The sequence below is a fragment of the Grammomys surdaster genome, unplaced genomic scaffold (assembly GCF_004785775.1).
Source record: "Grammomys surdaster isolate TR1022 unplaced genomic scaffold, NIH_TR_1.0 138, whole genome shotgun sequence".
Taxonomy (NCBI): Eukaryota; Metazoa; Chordata; class Mammalia; order Rodentia; family Muridae; genus Grammomys; species Grammomys surdaster.
The window spans coordinates 9,370,095-9,393,247 of NW_021604596.1; the positions used below are offsets into that span (position 1 = coordinate 9,370,095).

The 23,153-nt window shown below is 40.8% G+C and overlaps 1 protein-coding gene across 1 annotated transcript; it reads left to right on the forward strand.

Moving 5' to 3' along the window:
• The first annotated feature begins 3,520 nt into the window (after positions 1–3,520).
• On the forward strand, positions 3,521–21,907 carry Birc2 (baculoviral IAP repeat containing 2). The gene is made up of 8 exons (XM_028763344.1): positions 3,521–3,589; positions 5,410–7,306; positions 13,471–13,549; positions 15,048–15,096; positions 19,271–19,510; positions 20,379–20,633; positions 21,073–21,114; positions 21,194–21,907. The coding sequence occupies exons 2-8, from the start codon at positions 6,396–6,398 to the stop codon at positions 21,385–21,387; spliced, it is 1,770 nt and encodes a 589-aa protein (XP_028619177.1). The 5' UTR covers positions 3,521–3,589; positions 5,410–6,395; the 3' UTR covers positions 21,388–21,907.
• The last annotated feature ends 1,246 nt before the right edge of the window (positions 21,908–23,153 follow it).

Genomic DNA, 23,153 nt, shown 5'->3' on the forward strand with positions numbered 1-23,153 from the left:
GTCTTGTCTATGAATTCTTTTTTCCTGTGACAAGAACTTAGAAACACTGGGTAGAGGTCTCACTTGGCTGTCTTTATGACTGAGGCTTTTTCACCAACAACATTACTAAATGACATTCTATTTGTTTTCATAAAATTTTAAAAGATTTATTTATTTATGTATATGAATAAACTGTCTTCATACACACCAGAGGACATCAGATCCCATTAGATGGTTGTGAGCCACCATGCCATTGCTGGGATTTGAACTCAGGACCTCTGGTAGAGCAGTCAGTGCTCTTTACTGAGCCATCTCTACAGCTGTTTTACATAATTTAATTTTTTAAATAAATTTTTGAGACAGATTCATCACCTAAACTTTTCTGGAACTTGCTACAGGGTCCAGATTGGTCTAAAACTCAAAGTCTTACTGTACCAATCTTCCAATTGGAGGGGTTACACATGTGTGCCATCACACCTAGCTTTATATTAGCTTAATTCTTATATACAAAACATGACCTATATAGCTGGTACATAGGAAACATTTATTCTCATTCAGAATAGAACAATCTGTTTAAACTTCATTGAAATACTCTGTGTTGAGCCTGTAAGATGGTTCAGTGGGTAAAGGCATTGGCCACAAATGTGACTGACTGAACATAGGTATCTGACCCCTGTAAATTATCTTCTGATTTCCACGTGGCATGAACATACACATACCACCCCCCACACACATAAACAAAATTAAAAAGTTAAACTAAAGGGACTGGGGATTTGACTTAGTTATAGAATGCTTCCCTAGGATTCATAAAGCCCTTGGTCCATCGCCAATGCCACCAAAACAAAACAAAACAAGTGATTATTGTACAACTAGATGTTTGGTTTCAGACCTGGGACGAAGGACTCTGAGATACATATTTTACACGTCAAAGCAGACCTGGCCTGCAGGTTCTCCCAACATCCCTCAGTCCTTACCTGGTACATACTGCCCCTAACCTTGAACTTCCCATCCCAGGAGTTGGGCTGCCCTTCCCCACAGAGTGGGAGTGTAATCCAGACATTTTGGCCTCTCCCCCTCTCTTTCTTTTTTCTCTCACCGTGCGTACTCCTCCCACCCGCTAGGCTGGCCTTGATCTTGAAACAATTTTCTTACCTAAGCCACTAACCCTGCCTCTTTATTGCTTTTTAAATCAAATATTTAAGTTGAATGTATTATGCTGTGCCTACACTGTGTGTCACCAGTACTACTGCATTTGTCTCTGTGTGCTAATACTGAGCAGACTCTGAGATTTAGCAAGCGGAGAAAGGCATGTGACGAAGAACGTGCAGACTTACACTTTTTATTCATTTGTATATTGTATCTTATGTGTGTTTTGCCTGAATGTAATTGTGCACTGCATTAACTTGCATGCAGTGCCCACGGAGGCCAGAAGAGGGTGCCAGATCCTTTGGAGCTCTAGTTACAGTGTAATTCTTAGGAATTGAACCAGGGTCTTGTGTAAGAGCAGTCAGCTCTCTTAAGTACTCTGTCCCTCCAGCCCCTGCTTTTATTATACAATTTATGTTGTAGAAATCTTTTCAATCGTATTTTCCTTCAAATTTGTCTTTAACTGTATATATTTGGTATATAAAAATGGAAGATGTCATGATAACCACCTCAACATATATATATACATATATATGTATGTATTATATTATAATAAAATATAATATATATTTTTCAAAATTACCAAACTCTACATGGACAATAAGGAAAGTCTTAGTTGAATAAATGGTCAACAAAATAAACAATTGGACTCCAAGATTATACAATATTAAAAAAGAAGTAATAAGTTCCAAAACTTTTTGAGTTTGGGACATTGAAAATGTCCTAAATACTGAAGTAGATTCACTATTGGTCAGGACAAGAACTGAAAGAGACATATTCTTGAATTCAATGTGCACAGGTCTTGCTAGATTCCCACACATATTAGGAATGTTTTCTGTAACTTTCCGAGAAGTAGTGACTTGAACAAGGCATTGGCACCATGTGTACTGTTGGAAGTTTAGTCATTGGGATCTTTGGCACGTCTTTTCTCTGTATCACAAACTGTTATGAATACTTTCTTTTTACTATCAGCATTTAGAACAGAAGACTGCTTGTTCTGTGACTGACCGACTTAAAGGCAGAAATGACGGGGAAAGGATATGGGAAACGGTTCAGAGTCCCGGAATTCCCCTGGCAGCCTAATTTAGTGGTCTGTTATTTCTAAGTTTTTAAAATGTTTGCCCCTGGAGTTCCCCCGGAGAGAAGACCTGATTTCATTGGTTAAGACCGTCTCCAAAGTAAATTAAACCGTAGAAACCTCCCTGGTAGTAGCCTACATTTCTAATCAGCGCGCAGGAGGCTGAGGTAGGATGCTAAATCCTAAATTAGTCTGGGCCCTAGAATAAAATCCAATCTTAAACAAACAAACAAACAAACAAACAAACAAACAAACTGCAAACACTAACCCCAAACAACCAAATAAGCATAACAAAGCACCCAACCGGGGAAGGCGGCGGGAAAAGCACCGGAAAGTCCTTTCCTGCATGCTAATGCTTTTGCAGTACTTTCTGTATGGGAAAGGCAGCGGAGGGTGGGGATGGGGGGAGACAGAAATGCTCGTGAGCAATGTAGTCAAGGTTTTAAACTTACTTTTCTACAATCTCATCACAGATAGTGCCCTTTAATCAGACTCTCCCCCATTATACTCTTAACCCTCCTATGCCTCCCTCCAAACTAGTCCCCAGCTTTTTCCTTATCTTTTTGCTTATGGCCTGCTGCGCTTAATTTGGGTCTCCTGCAAGACCACTTTTTAAAAATAATAATTTTATAATGCACAACTGCCTCCCCGCTCCAACAGGTAGCCAGGTGTGCAAGCCACGGTTGAGTTTGAACTCTTAGGATTCAAGGTGAGCGTCCCCATGCCGGCCGGCCAGAGGAGCCCACTTGTCAAAAATGTTAAAGACCATCTTACAAAAAAAGTTATATGTAATGTACATGTACACGAGTGCATTCCATTTTACTCAGGCGTTTCGAGGCCAGCTCACGAGCCTGAGCCGTCTTAGCTACGAGGCCACGTTTGCCCTAGTGCCTGTCTCTAGGACCCTGGCGGCATGAGGCGGGAAAACGCCCACTTTTACACGGCTTCCTCGGCTACGAGCTGCGGCTCGTGGTTGTCGCCCTTAAAGGGGCACTGAATGTTAAAATGCTTTGTTTGTAAAAACATTTATCAAATCAAATGTTATCTTGATTTGATATCAAGAGGCACTTGATGTCAAAGTGCGGAACACCCAGCAGAAGCAGGCGGGCAGGGATGGACGCTCCCGAAGGCCTAGCCTTGTTCGTCCCGGTCCCTGGGGCCAGAACGGTTAGCGTCCAAATCCCGAGCACGCATGCGCAAGCGCAGTCGCGCGCGACTGGTCTACAGTCCCGCCTCTCTTCTCACGCGTTTCCAACAGTGCGCTGCGCGCCTGCTGACGTCACCGCGCGTCACCGTAACGTCCCCATGGCCGCAGGGGCTTTTGGGAAGGCTGCGGGTCAGCAGTCAGGCGCCTCAGCTTCCCGGCGCTGGAGGCCCGGCTCCGCGGTGAGTACGGCTCCATTCGGCAGAGCGGGCAAACGTGCCTCTCTACGGTTGGGCGGGCGAGCGGGTTTCCTTCGGCCCCGGCGTTGTAAGAACGCCTGTGTTCTCAGGGCCGTCCGACACCCGCTCGCTGCCCCAGTCCTTGGGCTTGTACGTGTACTACAGTTTTGCTTTCTTTTCCTTTCGGTTTATTTTTTGAGTCAGCCCAGGCTAGTCTCGAACTTGCGGCAGTCCTCTTGCCTCAACCTCCTAGGTGCTGGGATTACTGGTGTGCGCCACCTCGGCTTTTTCTTCAGATTTTCTGCAGACTTTTAAGCTTTAAATCAGAGCGGCATTTCTTTAATGCCTTTAAATCAAGACAGTTGTGCGGCAGGGAGATGACGATTGTCGTTTCGGTTACTGCTTTCGCCCAGTAGACGTGTGAGACGTTTCGTTTACTTGGGAAAGGTCTTCTCTTTCCGATCTACGTGTCGCCCCGTGGGCATAGAGCAGTGTCGGTTGAGTGGTTGCTGGAGTTGTAACCCCTAGTGTAGTTAAGCCACACGTGTAGTAGTAGCCTCGTCCCAGGCCACTGATTTACCGACAGTTGTACATTTTTGGTTTTGAGATGCTACCTGTGGTGGTTGCTTTGGAATTGTTAGGAAATGGTTGTCCTTCACGGATTGCGTTAATGAGCTCTTCCCAGTGCCTGTATCTTGGCCAATTTAGTCCTGGCTAGTTCAATTGCTCTGTGTGGCAGGAGCCTCTCATCCTGCCTCGATCTTCCAAGTGTTGAGATTGAAATTGCAGGTATGTCTCAGGAATCTCAGGAAATATTTATATTTTAATATAAAGTGTCTATTACATATTATTTATTTTATATTGTATATTTTGTGTATTATATATTTACATATATTTATGTCTACAAATATATTTTATATATTATACTTTATGTATATTTGTATTATTCATTATACATTTTAATTTAATGTTTTAATAGAATGTAAAAAAATACATATTTTTTCTTGTGATTAAACCTAGGTTCTTTACCTGCAAGGCAAGTGCTCTAACGAGGAGCTATCTCAGTAGCCCTCCAGACCATCATTCCACTGTTCATGGGTGCCTTTTGTCTCCAGTGAAGTGCCAGATCAAAATGTCTTTAAATCAGAAAATGAAAGGAGCCAGGTGGTAGTGTGGTCCTAGCACTTGGGAGGCTGAGGCAGGAGAATTCCAACAAGTTTTAACACCAGCTTAAGTTACATTGACTTGCTAGCCAGCCTAGGCTACAGAATAAGACCCTGCCCCTTTAAAAAAAAGACCTTCACCCAGGCAGTGGTGATGCATGCCTTTAATCCCAGCACTTGGGAGGCTGAGGCAGGCAGATTTCTTAGTTTGTGGCCAGCCTGGTCTACAGAGTGAGTTCCAGGACAGCCAGGGCTATACAGAGAAACCCTGTCTTGAAAAAGAAAAAAGAAAAAAAAAAAGATGTTCATGAAATACGGTACATTTTTTTTAATAGTAAATAAAAAAGATATAAAATGAACAAACTTAAAATTGGGGACCAATTTTTGACAAGTGGGAATGTCCATTTGTTTTCAAAGTTTTACTTTTTAAACTATACAAAGCTTTGCATTTTAAAGACAAGCATAAGTAGTACTTTGGGAATGCTTTTGCAGTGGTGTGTCTTGATTTAGACCCTTTCTAGGGAGACTGGTTATGTGAGAAACTGCCATAGTCAAGATGTATTATCTAGAGCGTGTCATTTTTAGACATTACTGAATAAACTGAAGAGGACAGTTCTGTGCAATTAGTTTTCTGAAATATCTTTTTTTTTTTAATTTCAGATTTATACCCCTCAAGAGTCTTCATGTTCTCCCATGTTTCTCTAGAAATGAGCCCAGTCATGGAAATCTGAAAAATTTTCTAAGAAGATGCAGTTTGATTTGGGGTGTGCTTTTGTGTATGAATAGTTATATAAAATACTGAATTTTCAAAAAGAAGACTAGAAAGGCTGTGGTAAAACAGGTTCTTAGGTATTTGTGATAACAGAAGAAAGCCATGTCTTGAATGGATTCATTCTTTATGATAACAGACTTATAGTGGGAATGGGCCTTAAACACAGGTGGACTTTATAAAATGCAGTCTAAGTTTATGTACAAAATGCTGTCTATTGACCAGATGTATTAAAATGATAGATACAGAATTAAGGGGGTGATAGATAAGATTTAACAGTGAGAGAGTAACAGTTTAAGCTTTAAGCACAGTTCCTTTACCACGAATCCTATAGTCTTCATGGAGCTGTGTTGACTTCCCTGGAAGTTAACTGCAGTTAACCCACTGTGATGATGATGAGTGTGTGACTCTTAGGAAATACCAGATGCAGACTTCAGTTCCTTCCATTTGGTAGGAAATGAAGTAGTTCAGATGTCATATTTTTAAGTCCTTATAAGGGAAAAGAGCCTGAATACTAGGCTCTAGTAGCATATGCCCTAGTATCTAGGCTTCATAACTAGTAGTAAGAAGTAATGGGTAAATAGTTCTTAGGTTACCCAGAAGAATTTATGTGACCCCAAAGAGTCCTGAATAGTGTCACATGCCAGTGAGACAGGTTTGTCCTGTGTGAGTGTCAGCTCATCAGTCCAATCAGAAGACAGTGACTCTATGCAGTTAGATGCCTGCTATTTCATTCCTGTCTGTGGTGTAGAAATCTAATATGAAGCGGTGAGAAGCTTCATAGGAAGTTTAAGCTGTCAGAAATACTATTTCTATTCATGGACAAAACTGTCTCCCAGAGGTCCAAGGTACCTTTCACCAAAAAACTAAAAGTATAATGGAGAATAGCACAATCTTGTCAAATTGGACAAAGGAGAGTAAAGAAAAAATGAAGTATGACTTTTCATGTGAACTCTACAGAATGTCCACATACTCGGCTTTTCCCAGGGGAGTTCCTGTCTCGGAAAGGAGTCTGGCTCGTGCCGGCTTTTATTACACAGGTGTGAATGACAAAGTCAAGTGCTTCTGCTGTGGCCTGATGTTGGATAACTGGAAACAAGGAGACAGTCCTGTTGAAAAGCACAGACAGTTGTATCCCAGCTGCAGCTTTGTACAGACTCTGCTTTCATCCAGTCTGCAGTCTCCATCTAAGAACATGTCTCCTGTGAAAAGTAGATTTGCACATTCGTCACCTCTGGAACAAGGTGGCAGCCCCTCCAACCTGTCCTCAAACCCTCTTAATTCTAGAGCAGTGGAAGACCTCTCATCGAGGATGAATCCCGGCAGCTATGCCATGAGTACAGAAGAGGCCAGATTTCTTACTTACAGTATGTGGCCATTAAGTTTTCTGTCACCAGCAGAGCTGGCCAGAGCCGGCTTCTATTACATAGGGCCTGGAGACAGGGTGGCTTGCTTTGCCTGTGGCGGGAAACTGAGCAACTGGGAGCCGAAGGATGATGCTATGTCAGAGCACCGGAGACATTTTCCCCACTGTCCATTTCTGGAAAATACTTCAGAAACACAGAGGTTTAGCATATCAAATCTAAGTATGCAGACACACTCTGCTCGAATGAGGACGTTTCTGTACTGGCCATCTAGTGTTCCTGTTCAGCCTGAGCAGCTTGCAAGTGCTGGATTTTATTACGTGGATCGTAATGATGATGTCAAATGTTTTTGTTGTGATGGTGGCTTGAGATGTTGGGAACCTGGAGATGACCCCTGGATAGAACATGCCAAATGGTTTCCAAGGTAATTGGTTCCTTTTGTTTGTTTTCAAGACTGGGTTTCTCGGTGTAGCCTTGGCTTTCCTGGAATTCACTATGTAGACCAGTCTTGACTTGGACTCAGAGAGATCTACCTGCTTCTGCCTCCTGAATGCTGGTACTAAAGGTCTGTACCACTACTGCCAGCCTTGGTAATTGGTTCTTAAAAATGTTTAAAACTGATTATTATTGTGATATGGAGGATTGAACCCAGTGTCTCACATCTGGTCGACAAGTTCTCTTGCCTACATCCCTAACCTCTTAATTTTTATTACTGCTTAGAATACATTTAGGAGCACAGTTGTTAGTGAAATAAAATAAGAAATTTGTATTTGAAACTGATCGGCTATGTGAACTTAGACCTCATTTCTAAAAATGAATGGGCTGTTAGGTGTTTTTATTTATTGTGTTAAAATATACACAAAATTTACTAATTTACTCATCTAAAATGTATTCTTCTGTAGTGTAAAGTACATATGTACTGTTTTTTAGTCATCTCCAGTCTTTTTATGCTCTCAAACTGAAACTGTATCCCATACCCTTGCAAGCACAACCCCTGGCACCTACCCTTCTGCTTGTTATCTCTGAATCTATCTACTCTAGGTACCACAACCACAACACATATACGTGGAGTCATACAGTAAAGAGAGCTTGGACCTGTGCATGCCTTTCATGATAATAGGAATTGTTGGACTCCTTGAGAGAATTAGTCCTTTAGTCATTTAGTCACAGAGACCTTTAGTCATTTTTGTATGGTACATGATGAACAGGAATTTTGATGTAACTATTTACATTGTTAAAATATAAGTAGTTAAAAAATATGATAGGGCAGGTAGTGTACCCATGTCCTCATGCTTAATCTCAGCCACTGGGAGCAGAAGCATGCATTCTTTGTGAGCAAAGGCCAGCCTGGTCTTCATAGCAAGTTCAGGTCAGCTAGGATTGCATTGTGAGACCCTGTCTTAAAAAAATTATGAAGAATCATCAGAATTTTTGTATGTCAGATCCAGTGTAATGTTAACATTCAGGAGTCTGACACAAATTTGAAACCAACCTGGGTTACTTAGAACTGCCTCCAAAACCAAAGCAAAAAGATAGATTTTGACTCTTTTTGTTGTTGTTGTTGTTCTTGTCCTGAAAACGGATATATTTATACTTTAAAAGTATTAATTTTGGCCAGATGTGGTGGTACACCCTATAATTCTAGCTGTTTGGAGTCCAAAGCAGGAGTGTTCCAAGGTCAGCGTTAGCCTGGGCCACATTGTGAACCCAGACCAACTCAGCTAGGTAGCAAGACCCTGTCTGAAAAAATAATACGCAAAAAAATTATTGGGCAGGAAAAAAACATGTATAAATCGGTACTAGAGGTCAAAGAACAGCTTTCCTTCCACTGTGTGGGTTTGGGGGATAGAATGCAGGTCATTAGGATTGTGGCAGGCACTTTTACATGCTGAGCCATCTTGAAGGTCTGTAGAGTTTATTTTAAGCCTTCTGTTAATGCAACACTTTTGGCAAGTCATTTCAGAATCACTTGGAGTTTGGTTTTTAAGAACATGTTTGGAAAACAAACCAACATGTTCTCCATAATATTGTGCTAGCAATGAATTTCATTGTTGAAAAAATAAATAGTACAGGAAAGCATGTTGCCTCCAGTCTGCCTTGTAGCATCCAAGAATTCTCAGATTAAAATGTTACAGACATTGGTGCTCTGGAAAAAGCTTAAGTTTGCTAATGTCTCGAGTTTGGATTGAAATGTCAGAGTTTTGAATGATTTGATCATTTAAGTGGACTTACATGTTATAATTTGAAGTTTAACTGTTTAAAATATAAAAACATTTTAAATTCTATTTAAGTTGTTACACTTTGTAAAACAAAATTCTCCACACTGTGTTTTAAATAGTTAACTAAGGGAAATAATGTTTTTTGTCAGTGCAGCTCTGAACAGGTTTTAGCTGTGACTATCTTTGATCTCAGTAAAGACAAACTGTAACAGTTGATCACCACTAGATTTTAGTACATACAGATCACTTATGTATCACATACGTAGGTGCTTCCTAAGCAGATCTTTAGAAGAGTGGAGAAGGAGCAAATGTGCAGTCGTCAGGACGTATTGTACTATATGTCTTTATTATTTTGTTGGGTTAGTTTTTGTTAACTTGACACAAACTGGGGTCACTTGGGGAGAGGGAACCTCAGCTGAAGAATTGCCTCAATCAGATCTTAGAGCAGTCTGTTATGTAAACTGGTCACTTGATTTTATTTGTATACAAAAACTTTGCAATAGTGCATGGCTTTGATGTTACTTATCTTTTTAAGTTATGTCCATTGTTTATTTTTCATATGATAGCTATAATGAAGCTATAATAAAGACAGTATAAGCATACTGTTTTTTAACAGGACAATTGTAACTAGAGTTACAGCTGCAGTTCCTTTCTGCACTGTGCTGGGGTAGTACTAAGGATTGAATCTGGGCCCCAGTGTTTTCTTTTTAACCTTTGCATTAGAATTGAATGATTTGCATTCTACCATTACAGTCTACAGTAATCTGAAGGCGATTACATTATTTGTCTTCACCTGTAAATTTTTTACTTTCTTATGCTCTTGAGAGTTGTGTGTTGTATTTTCATTATAAGTTTGCATTATCTGTCTTATTCTCTTGAAACTCACAAAGCTCCCTGAAGATGAGTATTAATTGCTTATCTGGCAGTATCTAAGTACTCTTTCTTCTTTTGAGTTGGATTTTGGAAAATTATTTTGTTCCTTTATTGTTTTAAGTTTCTTCTAACTCTGCTTTTTAGATTTTGTGACTGTGTTGAGCAAAGACTGTGGGTGGGTGTTGGGGTGTGGACATGGGCTTATTAAAGGGTATAAACTCTGACTCCTTGGGAAGTCCAGAGCTGCATTAGCTCTGTTATCTGAAGTCATTGTCAGTGAGGATTCTCAGTGTCCTGGGCAGCATCAAAGCATTTGGTGGCAAGGCTGAAAGACTTAATCTACTTTAGTTGTGGAAAGCATCCTGGCCAGGGACCTATGTTGATTCCTATTCTGGCTCATGAGTGTTCTCACAATGGTGGGGCAGTAGCAGTGGTGTCTTGAAGTTTTAGAGCCTGAAGAGCAGCCACAGAGCTGTGTGTGTGTGTGTGTGTGTGTGTGTGTGTGTGTGTGTGTGTGAAGGTAGATGGGAGGAGGGAGGGGAAAGGGAGGGAAGGAGGAAGGGAGTTCAAGAGTGAGCACTGACTGCTGTTCTGTGCTGCTGCCAATGTCTAAGACAAGGACACATTGAGTAGCCAAAGTGGATCCCGGAGCACTGGTGTGTGCAGAACAGTTGTAGGGCTGGGGCTTAGAGCACAGGAGCAGAATGGATGTAGGGTGAACTGTGGTGTACAGAGCATGACTTAGGGAGGAAGGTGGTTCCTTTCTAAAGGAGAGGCATAACAGCATCTGTCTCCAGGGTTCCTCAGCAGTAGTAGTGGTGAAAACTGGCAGAGGAGGTTCTGAGCTCAGTGCCAGTACACACTAGAGAGACCTCAGGAAATCTATGATTATCTCAAGGCTGTTGACAGCTTCAGCGGCAAAGGTTCTCGGTTTCTCACCAAAGCAGGCCCTTAGGGTCATGGTGGTATCTACAGACTGCGGATAGAAATATTCCTGTCCTCCTTTGAGCTCACCTGTTTCTTGCTTCCTCTGTAAGCCTATCCTCCCCAGTGGGCCTTCTGTGGCTCCTCTTCCCTGCTTCCTTCTTTTTCTTTTTTTTTTCTGTGTGGTTCCCACATTTTTGTCTTCATTTTATGTGAATTGGATTGCTGAGTCCTCCCTGGGCTGTTTGTCTTGGTTTTTTACAGCGATTAGAAGACTGATAGCTTTCAGTTTGCCCTATAGCTGATAGTTTCTTACAAACTCTCCTTTAATATGTGGTTTTATATTTGTTACTCCCACCTAATGGCAGTGAAGACCATTACCCAAATTCTTTAAGCAAGTTAAGCAAGTCAAATTAAGCAAGCTTTATTTTCTCAGGGTTATTTCCCTAAAGTGGGATTTGAAAACTCTCTAAAGTAGGATTTGAAAAGCTATCGTTGAACACAGGAGAAGGTAGAGTTTATATAGTCAAAAAGCAAAGACAACAAGAAAACCCTGCACAACTTAGAGGTTTTCAAGCGTTGGGGAATTTCCAGAGGAATTTTGGTTATGTAGGAACTTGGCTGAACATTTTAAAATTATTTGGAAGAACATCTTATCGGGGTATATTCAATGTGTGACTCAAACGCCATAGCTTGGGGAACATGTTAAATTCCAAAAACAGGTTAAAGCAGGTCAACCTGAAATTTTCAGCAAAAGGAAATAAACTTGTTCTGACCTTATAGCAAAATGGCTCCCATCCTTAAGATGGAGTCATGCTGATCCATCAGTATTTTCACTTCTTTAGGTTTTTAATTTTTACTTATGTGTATATGTCTGTCTGAATGTATTCCATGTGAGTGCAGGTACCAGAGGAGGGCATAAAAATTCCTAGAGCTAGGGTTGCAAGCAGTTGAGAGCCACTTCACATAGATGCTGGAAAACAACTCGGGTACCCTGGAAGAGCAGCAGATGCTCTTAACCACTGAGCCATCTCCACAGTGCTTTTTTTCATTTCTTTAACAGAGTCTTTTGAAGAGCAGATGTCTTTAATTTTGATGATGACATTTTTATCAGTTTTATCTTGTATGGAGTATGGTTTTGGTCCTTATATAAAAATTCTGTTTTTTAATATTAAATTATGTGCTTCTGAATGCTAAGCAGAGGCTCTGTATCTGAGCTCTACTACCAGGCTCCTTTGCTTTGTTTTAGATTGATTTTTTACCTTATTTAATTACGTATGTGTCTGAGTTAGGGTTACTATTGCTGTGATGAGACACAGAAACTTAGGCCAAAGCAGATAAACAAGGATTTATTTGGCTTATGCTTCCACTTCACAGTTTATCATAAAAGTCAGGGTAGGAACTCAAGCAGGCTGGAGAATGGAAGCAGGAGCTGATGCAGAGGCCATGAGGAGTGCTACTTACTGGCTTGCTCCTATGAATGGCTTAGCCTGCTTTCTTATAGAACTTAGGACCACCAGCCCAGGGGTTTCCCCACTCATATGGGCTGGGGCCTCCTACATCAGTCACTAATTATAAAAAGTGCTTTACAACTGCATCTTATGCAGGCATTTTTCAATTGATGTTCCCTCTTTTCAGATGATTTTAGCTTATGTCAGGTTGACATAAAACTCCATCACAGCATGTGACTGCATGTGGGAATGTGCACCGGAGTATAGGTGCCCAAAAAGGCCAGACGCATTGAGTCCCCTGAACCTAGAGGTTCAGAAAGTTGTGAGCTTCCTGCCGTGGGTGCTGTAGCTGATCTTGCTTCTGTGTTAACAGCAGCAAGTGTTCTTGAGCACTGAGCGCTCTCTCCAGCCTTCTTGTCCAGATAGAACATTCTGAGATAACGAAGGACAAAGGGACTTTTCTTGCATTTAAGGTTATGGTTCATCCTTAGTTTATTTTATGTATGTAGCATAGGTCAAGGTTTTGTGCTTTAAAAAGAATTTGCATGTGGAATCCAGATGTTTAACAGTTTTTCAAAAGGGAGTAGAACGGAAGGAGATGTTACTTGAACTTCCTCCAAGAAGTCTCAGTAGGTTAAATACTTGAGAAACATTGCGGAGAATGTGGAGAAATAACTTGCTTATGTGTTTCCTGGAGGGAGTATGGTGTATTGTACTTGAAGATAGGAGAGTGAACTCTGGGGCAGGATTGTGTGTTACTCTGTTATGAACGATGAAGTGTTAATGGGTAATGACTAATAGGTTTTGAAATTGTGTTAAGCATGAAGAAGACAATGTCTATGACATTGTGTCTCACATGCCAACTTTGCCCCTTTCTAAGTGCAGACTTTTTTGTTGTTGTATAAGAGGAAGACAGAAAAATAATGGAATGCACCAACACAGTGAGAATGTAATGTGTGACAGTTTGGATTCTGTTAGACTCGGTATATATAAACTACTCGGTAGTGATATAAACAGTTTTTTGTGGGGTCTAATGAAGATGATTTGAAAGTCATTCTTCTAGAATAATCAGTTTATTTTTGATATGAAGTACTTAAAAATAGTTTTGTTTCACATTTTAGGTGTGAGTTCTTGATACGGATGAAGGGTCAGGAGTTTGTTGATGAGATTCAAGCTAGATATCCTCATCTTCTTGAGCAGGTAAACCAATTTTAAAATTTCCTCGAGAGCTGGGGAGATGGCTTATTTGGTAAAGTGCTTACTATGCAGTATGAAGCCCTGAGCTCAGATCCCAGCACCACATACAAAGCTGGGTGTGGCAGCATGCATCAGGTGTGTTGGAAACAGGTGAAACCCTGGAGATCACTGGCCAAGTGGTCTGGCCAGATAATTCAGTGAGTTCCAGGTTGAATGAGACAGAGACCTTGTCTTAAAAATACACCTGTGTCTACCTTTGTCCTCCACAAGTGTGCACACATAGATGCACATAGCCATGTGACCAGGTTCATATACTTTATACATATACAAACAAAAATACAGCATTGAACTATACTATGAAATAATAATCACAGAAATCTTAGAAGTGGTTATTTATTTTTATTTCATTTACATAATTTTAAGGCAAAATTGGAGTTTATTAAATTTTTATAGCATTTTAAGGATTGTAGTTATGAACAGAATGTATTTAGGAAGAAAGATACACCTAGGTCGGGTGTATGCTTAGAAGAGCTGGAGTTCAAGTCACCTGGCATGTAGCTACAGTAATGGCATCCTTGGCAGTTGTTGTTAGCTTGCTGTTCAGAGGTCTTTATAAATGTTGTTTTTTACTTTTAGTTTTTTGAAAAATCTTAAATCGTGCCACTGTACAGAGGTTTTGTTTTGTTTTCCCGTTTTGTTTTTAAATGTGGTTAAAGGGGTATCTTCAGTGTCTCTTTAGTCTCTTCTAGAAAAAAAAAAAAACCAAAAACTTGATAGGAATTAAGACCTTTGAAGAGTTACTCAAATGAAATATCACTTTTCAAATGGAATGAGGCGGCACTATTGTATCTTCCTGTTCTCTAAAATAGAAACTCCATCCACTGGAGTTTTAACCTCGATGTGGATAAATGTGTAAGCATAGCTGTATGATAATTATGATGAAGCAAAACAAAGTAAAGTATACGTGTGTGTTTATTTTAGAGTTTTGGGACAAGGTTTCTTGTCTGAGGCTTGCCTTGAACTCCTGATCTTCTTGCTTCAGACTCTTTTTTTTTTTTTAAGATGATTTATTTTATTCTGAGTACACTGTAGCTGTCCTCAGACACACCAGAAGAGGGCATCAGCTCATATTACAGATGGTTGTGAGCCACCATGTGGTTGCTGGGAATTGAACTCAGGACCTCTGGAAGAGCAGTCAGTGCTCTTAACCGCTGAGCCATCTCTCCAGCCCCTTGCCTCAGACTCATAAGTGCTGAAATTACAGGAGTGTGCTAGCATACCTGGAGTTTCCAAAAGGATGCGCACATTTACTTAAATGTCTGATGGGTTGGCTGTGGTGGCTCACTCCAGTAATCCTGTTACTTAGGAAAGCTGAGGCAGGAAGATTTCCATGAGTCAGCAGCAGAGTGAGGTCCTATTTTAACAAGGCAAATCTCCAACTGTGCTGTTTAGACTGTTTGAGATTTCTGATTTACCTGTCAAGTGTTCTCTTATTTCATAGCTGTTGTCCACTTCAGACACCCCAGGAGAAGAAAATGCTGATCCTCCAGGTAAGTATGAAATAGTTCAGATACAACTATGAATTTTTATAAAGATGTTAAGAATGAGAGTATATTAGCAAAAGGGTGGTGGCACTTTTGAAGTTATAGGAGCAACTTTGGGATGTTAACTAGAATATGTATGCTTCACTGAGATTCACGACATTTATTATATACTATTATATAAAGAGCTGACGTATGAGCATATGAAGCTACAAGACACATGCAGGAAACAAATAGCTTTAAGCATACCAAAGGAAAGCTTTGCCTCCAGAGAGGAGAAGGTCGCTGTGCCTAGAATGTATTAGAAGAGGCCAGTCTGTAGGTGATTGATGGCCGAGCTGGAGATAGAATAGTGATTCAGTGCAGGAGAGCTGAATTTAACCAGATCTCAGCAGTTCCACGTGTGTGATCTACGTTTGTTGTGGTTAAATTACTATCACTGTATGTGCTGATCATATCAGAAGGGGAGGGCTGGTTCTGGTTCACCATTTGAAGAGAGGCATTGGCAGCTTTGCAGCTGATACAGAGAAAGATGACCAAGAGATACAAAAGTCATAGACACCTTGACTCCAGAGTAGATAGGGACTTGGTCATGGAAACTGTGCTCCAGTGGGTAAGGCACTGGGTCATGTGTGGGAAGGAAGGAGTGCCTGAGTATGTGGTTACTGCCCGTGTAAGGAGCTGGAAGGACAAAGTAGTAGATAGCTGTTCTTAGTCAATGTTTGTGTAGGCTAGAACCCAGAGCCTTGTGGACGGACGCTCGGCACTCTATGGCACACTGCACCATGCTATACATCTTGCTTTTGTTTTCCTTATAAAATCACTTTGCCCATCTTCAGAATGATTGTTACACATTTTCTTTCTTTATAGATTACTACTTTTAATTTATAAAATCATTTTTAAAAGAATGTATGAGAGATTGTGCACATGCGCGTATGATGTATATTTAGACCTGTGCCACAGTACACATGTAGAGATCAGAAGATGACTTCAGGAATCCGTTTTCTCTTAGTTTTAGGTTGGTTCTGGGGACAAAATCCTGGCTTGTCTGGGAAGTGCTTTCTTGTCTTGAGCCATCTGGACAGCATCGTAGCCCTTCCCACAGCTTTCCCCATTCATGTGACAGCACAGAGAAAGAAGGAGAGTGAGGAGGACTTCTTTCTCTTAGAGCCACTCGTGTCAGTTCCTTTGTCTTCCCTCCTTCTTAGTTTTCCCCCTCCTTTCTTTTCTTCGTTCATTTTTGATACAGGGTCTCATAATATGCCCTGGGCTGGCTTTGAACTTTGGATCCTCTGACCTTGGGCTCTGAGTGCTTTATTACAGGTATATGCCACCTTACCTGGCTTTGTCCACTGGATTGTGTTCCCTCCTGCTACTCTGTAAATGTTGCATTGATAATGACAAGAGTCACTGGAGTCTGCTGGAGTAAATCTTTCTTACCTGGTAGCTGGCATTTGACAGACACAGTTTAATGTACTTTTGGCAACATCTCTGGGCACATCCTTAGCTGTCCCTGAGCTTGAGATGCTGCTGCTCCCCTCCTGCAGGCAGCGATGACAAGCACACTGCACCACACTGAGCTTTTGTCCTCAACACATGCACTTGGGTGGCTTCCCTGACACTACTCTTTCAGGTTTTTTCCTGTTTATTAGGATGGTTTTGAACAGTTTCCTCTGCTAGCTCCTTTTTCATATTTCTAGATGATAGACTACTAAATGAAGTATACTTTTTGCTCAGGTCAGATGAGTCCAGGCTGGAATGTTCAATTACCTCTGTAAATCTTAGAAGTGCTTCCATTTCTTTTTTAAAGATTTATTTATTTAATGTATATGAGTACACTGTCACTGTGTTCAGACACACCAGAAGAGGGCATTGGATTCCATTACAGATGGTTGTGAGCCACCATGTGGTTGCTAGGAATTGAACTCAGGAAAGTCAGTGCTTTTAACTGCTGAGCCATCTCTCCAGCCCAAGTGCTTCCATTTTTGGCTCCAATAGCTGTCTCAGTAAATATGTCAAAGCACTAGGTTTCCTCTGCTTCATTCTTGAAATGTTCTTCTCTAACCTTCCCCATCTCAGTTCATAATATCCAGCTATAGAACCAACTGGGCTATTTTCTGAGAAGTCTGTTCTGCCTTCACAGCATGTCCTGATGTTTACCGTCTCTTAGTCCATGCTAGCCTGGTCTATCCTGTAGTTCTTCCTGATCCCGAATCCATCTCTGCAGGATCACCAGTCACCTTTGGAATAGCTCTCTGCTCAAGATCTTCCTACAGTATTCTGGTAAACTCAGGGTGATGTAGACACTCCTTACAAAGCTGTATACCATGGCTACTGTGTCTGCTGTCTGCCACTATCTATTTCTTGACTCTGTCAAGTTTTTGTGCTGGTTAAGGCTAGTCTTGATGTTCTCTTTCAGCTGTTCCTGTTGCTTCATTTGTCATTTCAGTTTTAGGGTTTTACTTATTTTTAAAACTTTCTGGGCTGAGGCGTTGAGGATCAAGGCTGTCTTAGTATTTCTACAGGCATACTTTTGACCACAGTTACTCCCTACTCACTTTGTGTGTTTATTGTAGCAGTTTCCAGTAGATGGCAGTAAAGGTATCTTGGAAAAGTACAGCTGTAATGTCACAGAAGCACAGTGTGAGCTTGCACTGGCCTTGTTAACCAAAACTGCTTCCCTACGTGTCCCTGCAGCCTCCCAATTCCTGCATTCATCACCTTATATTTTCATCTTCATACTCTCCATTCAGAATAACAGTACTTTTGCTTATTCGTGTTTTCATTAGGTCTTTATGCTGCCCATCCTTGTTTTCTCTGCCTCACTTATGTACCTGTTTAGAGATTATTCATCATTCAAGTCTGATACATATCCATTGGTGTGACTCCAATGCAAGTGTTTCATGTGTGCTTAGCAAGAACTCATTACTATGCTAGGCCCCACACCCACACCTCATCTCTTTATGGGCGAGGTTGCCTGAGATGGAGTCTTCAAGCATGCCAGACAAGCCCTCCACCTAAGCCACACCCCCATTTTTAAATTCAATGTATTCTAAGCATTCTGTCATAGAGGTGTACCCCCATCTTAACCTTATTTCCTATTCTTTGTTTGTTTATTTATCTATTTATTTATTTGTTTTTGAGGTGATAGCTTGTTTAAATCTTGCTTATGAGTGCCAGGAAAGGACCTAGGGCTTTGTGCTGTCACATGTCCAGTTCCTACTGAGCTTTACATTTGCCCTTCTTTCCTGCTTGAAGGTAATTTCTCATATCTATATTTTTTGTGGTACATTGGTTTTTAAAAATGATTGTATATTAGAATCTTTGGGGGAGATATTTAAAAACATTTGTCATATTTGTGTATGTATGTATGTATGTATGTGTGAGAGAGAGACACACAGAGACAGAGACATGGAGACACAGTTATTTTAGAAGTCAGTCCTTTCCTGTGGGTTTCAGGAATTGAATTTGGGTAGACTTGTGCAGCAAACACTTACCCATGAGCCATCTTGCCTATCTGATTTTTGAGGAAGAAACTATTTATAGTGTATGTGTGGGTGCACATGCTGCAGTATGTATGTGGAAGTGAAGTGATCCCTTCAGGCACTGGAGAGATGCTCAGCAGTTCTAAGTACTGGGTGTTCTTCCAGAGGACCTAGGTTCAGTGTCCAGCACCTACATGGCAGCTCACCACTGTCTGCGGGTCTAGTTCCAGGGGATTCAACACCCTTACACAGACACACATGCAGCCAAAACACCAGTGCCATAAAAGCAAATAAACTATTTTTTTAAAAAAGAGGACAACTTTGGGAATTAGTTCTCTTCTCCCTCGTTATGGATCCTTTGAATTGAACTTAGGTTGTCAGGCTTAGCAGTGAGTGCCTTTACCACTGAGCCATCCAAACAGCACTGTTGGGATTGTTTTTAACAATCAGATTCCTAAGAAGATTGCCAAGAGATTTTTTTTTTTAAGTTTATGTCTAGGATGTATGTACTGTAGGAAGTAATTTTTTAGATGCATGGTATACTAATTACTCAAAGTTCAAATTGTATTGAAGTTAATTTAATTGATGCATATGATATGTCTCCCTTACCAGGATATGAAAAATAAAGGTGCCACAGGCATTGTTTTCATAGTTATAAATTTGTCAAGTTTAATATTAGCAAATTTGTCCACAAATAGTTGTGCATTTCGGCCCTGGAGAAAGTTCGGAAGATGTCGTCATGATGAGCACGCCTGTGGTTAAAGCAGCCTTGGAAATGGGCTTCAGTAGGAATCTGGTGAGACAGACAGTTCAGCGTCAGATCCTGGCCACTGGTGAGAACTACAGGACGGTCAGTGATATTGTCTCAGCACTTCTGAATGCTGAAGATGAGAGAAGAGAAGAAGAGAAGGAAAGACAGACTGAAGAGACAGCATCAGGTATCGGTGTTGGTGGCCACAGGTTTTCAGTTACGTGTTATGTGCAGCATTATTTCACACCTGTAAATGGCTGCTAACACCCTCTGCCCCGGCATTTCTAAACTGTTTCTTTATGCCAAGCTCAGGCTAGCTTCAAATTCAGTCTGTAGCTAGTGCTGTCCTTGATCTCCCCTCAGATCAGGAAACTGAGATATATATAGCAGGGGGACACATGGGTATTAAGTGGCTAGACTTGCCTAGGAGCCAAGCATAGTCCATTGTGACTTGTAGGTTAAGCTCTTGAGCGCTGTAGTTCTATAGAAGCCATGGAGCCTCAGAAGGAACACTGCTCTAGGCTGAAGATGTAGCTTGATTGATGGGTCCTTTGGCATTCACAGACCCTGAGTTCCATCATCAGCACTATGTAAACTGGGCATAGTGGTTCACATCTGTAATCCCAGCACTTGGAATGGAGGTAGAGTCAGGATCAGGGTTATCATGTATCATGTTTGGAACCTGGATACATGAGGTCCTATCTCCATAAATAACAAGCCAAAAAAACCCAACTAGTTTAGGATTCTGGGGAAAGAGAATAAAAGAGGATACATGTTTTACTACTCTTTAAAGTTTTCTGCTTGTTTTCAACAAATTTGAAGGCCAGTGTCTGAGTCTGTCATTGTGTAGACTTGAGAGTGTTTGTATGAGCCGTGTGATACATCTGAGTTTAATTGGGAAGATTAACATGACACCATTGACGTGCAATCAAGTAATTTCGAAGAAGTCCTTCAAGCTCAGCTTAGTTCCTGATTTGTGCATAGGGTTGGTTGGGTGTAAGTTTGGGGCATTTGCAATTTAATGGAACTTTTTTCTTGCTTGTTTTTAAATGAAGGTGACTTGATGCTGATTCGGAAGAATAGAATGGCCCTCTTTCAGCAGTTGACGAGTGTCCTTCCTATCCTGGATAATCTTCTTGAGGCCAGTGTAATTACAAAACAGGAACATGATATTATCAGACAGAAAACACAGATACCCTTACAAGCAAGAGAGCTTATCGACACCATTTTAGTCAAGGGAAATGCTGCAGCCAACATCTTCAAAAACTCTCTGAAGGAAATTGATTCCACATTATATGAAAACTTATTTGGTGAGTTTGTTGAGAAAATTATTTAGATACCTATAGGGTTTTAGTCATCTCTCTTGTTGAGCAAGTAGAATAAATCTAGTTTGAAAAGCTGTAATCTTGAGCTTGAGAGATGGCTCAGCGGTTAAGAGCACTGACTGCTCTGCCAGAGATCCCGAGTTCAGTTCTCACATTCACACAGTGGCTCACAACCATCTGTAATGGGATCTGATGCCCTCTTCTGGTGTGTCTGAAGACAGCTGCAGTATACTCATATACATAAAATCAATTTTTTTTTTAATTGTAATCTTTACATTATACCTAAGTCAAAAATAAACTGATGTATTTTATTGTCTAGATAGTATTCTTTGTAATATATAGCAAAAGAATCTATCTAAAAATATTAGGTTAAAAAAGTTTTGCATTGATAGAGTGATGCTTTTTTTATGCTTTCTTTCTTTAGTGGAAAAGAATATGAAATATATTCCAACAGAAGACGTTTCAGGTAAAATAGAGTTAGTATTTAAGCATTATTTCTGTTACTTTTTAGAAGCTGAATTTCACTAACACTCTTTTGTTCTCAGGTTTGTCATTGGAAGAACAGTTGCGGAGATTACAAGAAGAACGAACTTGCAAAGTGTGTATGGACAGAGAGGTTTCTATCGTGTTCATTCCTTGTGGTCATCTGGTAGTCTGCCAGGAATGTGCCCCTTCCCTGAGAAAGTGCCCCATCTGCAGGGGGACAATCAAGGGGACTGTGCGCACATTTCTCTCATGAGTGAAGAATGGACTGAAAAGTATTGTTGGACATCAGAAGCTGTCTGAACAAAGAATGAACTACTGATTCAACTATTCAGCAGAATATTCATGTTCTACTCTTTCTCAAGTAATCTTGCTTTGTGAAAGGTAGTATTGCATATTTAATCTTAGTCTGTAGCAGGAGAAGGTCTTTGTTGGTGAGCTACAGGAGTGTGTATGTCCCAGAGCAGGAATGGGAATGCTTGCTGTGCGCCCTTCAGGACTTCCTGAATTTGGAATTTGTGAAAGCTTTGGATTCAGGTGATGTGGAGCTCAGAAATCCTGAAACCAATGGCTCTGGCACTCAGTAGTTAGGGTGCCCTGTGCTTCTTGGTGCTTTTCCCTTCAGGAAAATAAGAATTTTTCTGTTATTAGTAAATAACATTTTCTGTTTGTGAGAAACATACTAAAAAGGTTTTTTAAAGGCTTGCATCATCATAGTGTATGCAGGGATGAATGCAAGCAGAACACTATGTACATAATAAATCTTTTAAAAAGTGTTTCTAATGTGATTTATAAGAATTCCTTTAGATAACAAGCTGTGCATGCTTTGTAAATAAAGTATTGGGTGCAGACTTCGTCGGTATCAAAAAATTGAGATACATCTACATGAGAATTTACAAGAAACAGTTTACTTGCCTGGTGTGTAGGTGTTTATTAGGATTGGAGGTTAGGAACCAGACAGTGATAAGTACCTTCTTTGTGGACCAACCCATGTATGACCTGTCCCATATGTAAGTCTGGTAGCTTGTAAAGATTTGAAGTGTATTTAAAAAAAAAAAAAAGGCAAAGCATGGTGGTGTGCACCTTCAGTCTCAGCAGAGACAGGTGGATCTCTGTGCTGGTTGCTTTTTGACAACACAAATTTAAACACGGAAGAGGGAATCTTGAGAAAGTATGTAAGATGGCTTGGAGGTGTGTCTGGGAGCATTTTCTTTATTAATGATTGATGTAGGAGGGAGGGCCTAGCCAGTTGTAGGTGTTGCTACCCTGGACAGGTGGTCTTAGATGGTACAGGAAAGCAGGCCAAGTAAGCCATGTGGAACAAGTCAGGAAGCACACCTCGATATCCTCTGCTTCAGCTCTTGCCTGCAGGTTCCCGCATTGACTTCCTTCAGTGATGGAGTATGATCTAAGAGTTGTAAGCTGACTAACCCTGTCCTCCTGAAGTTGCATTTGGTTATGGTGGTGTATCATAGCAATAGAAGCCAAGATAGTAAATATGGCCTATTCTACATAGTGTGTTTCAGAGCAGCCAGGGATAGATAACAAGACTAAATAATAAATAAAACAAACCCCTTTGTATTAGTGTTCTCTAGAGTAATAGAACTAACTTATAGAACAAGACTCTCTGTGTCTAGAAAAGGGATTTATTAGAATGACTTACAGGCTGTGGTCCAGCTAATCCAACAATGGCTGGCTATGAATGGAAATTCCAAGAATCCAGTAGGCACTCAGTTGATGAGGCTGGATGTCTCAGCTGGTCTTTAGTAGATGTGGGAATCCCAAAGGAGTAGTCTGTAATGCCAGTGAAGGAATGGACTTGCTAGCAAGGGGAGAGAGCAAGCAGGCAACGAGCACAAGATTCCTTCTTTCTTGTCCTTATATAGGCTTCCAGCAGAAGGTGCAGAAACACATGTTAGACGTGGGTTTTCCCAGCTCAAGGAATCTGGATTAAAAGTGTGCCTTCCTGCCTGAAAAAACTCGAGATTAGAAGTAGATCTTCCCAGTTCAAACTAAGCAGAA

Coding starts and splice junctions, on each gene's coding strand:
- Birc2 (XM_028763344.1), top strand. CDS start 6,396: ATGGAGAATAGCACAATCTTGTCAAATTGGACAAAGGAGAGTAAAGAA. Junction 19,511..20,378: donor GACTGAAGAGACAGCATCAG/GTATCGGTGTTG, acceptor TTTTAAATGAAG/GTGACTTGATGCTGATTCGG. Junction 21,115..21,193: donor TCCAACAGAAGACGTTTCAG/GTAAAATAGAGT, acceptor TTTTGTTCTCAG/GTTTGTCATTGGAAGAACAG.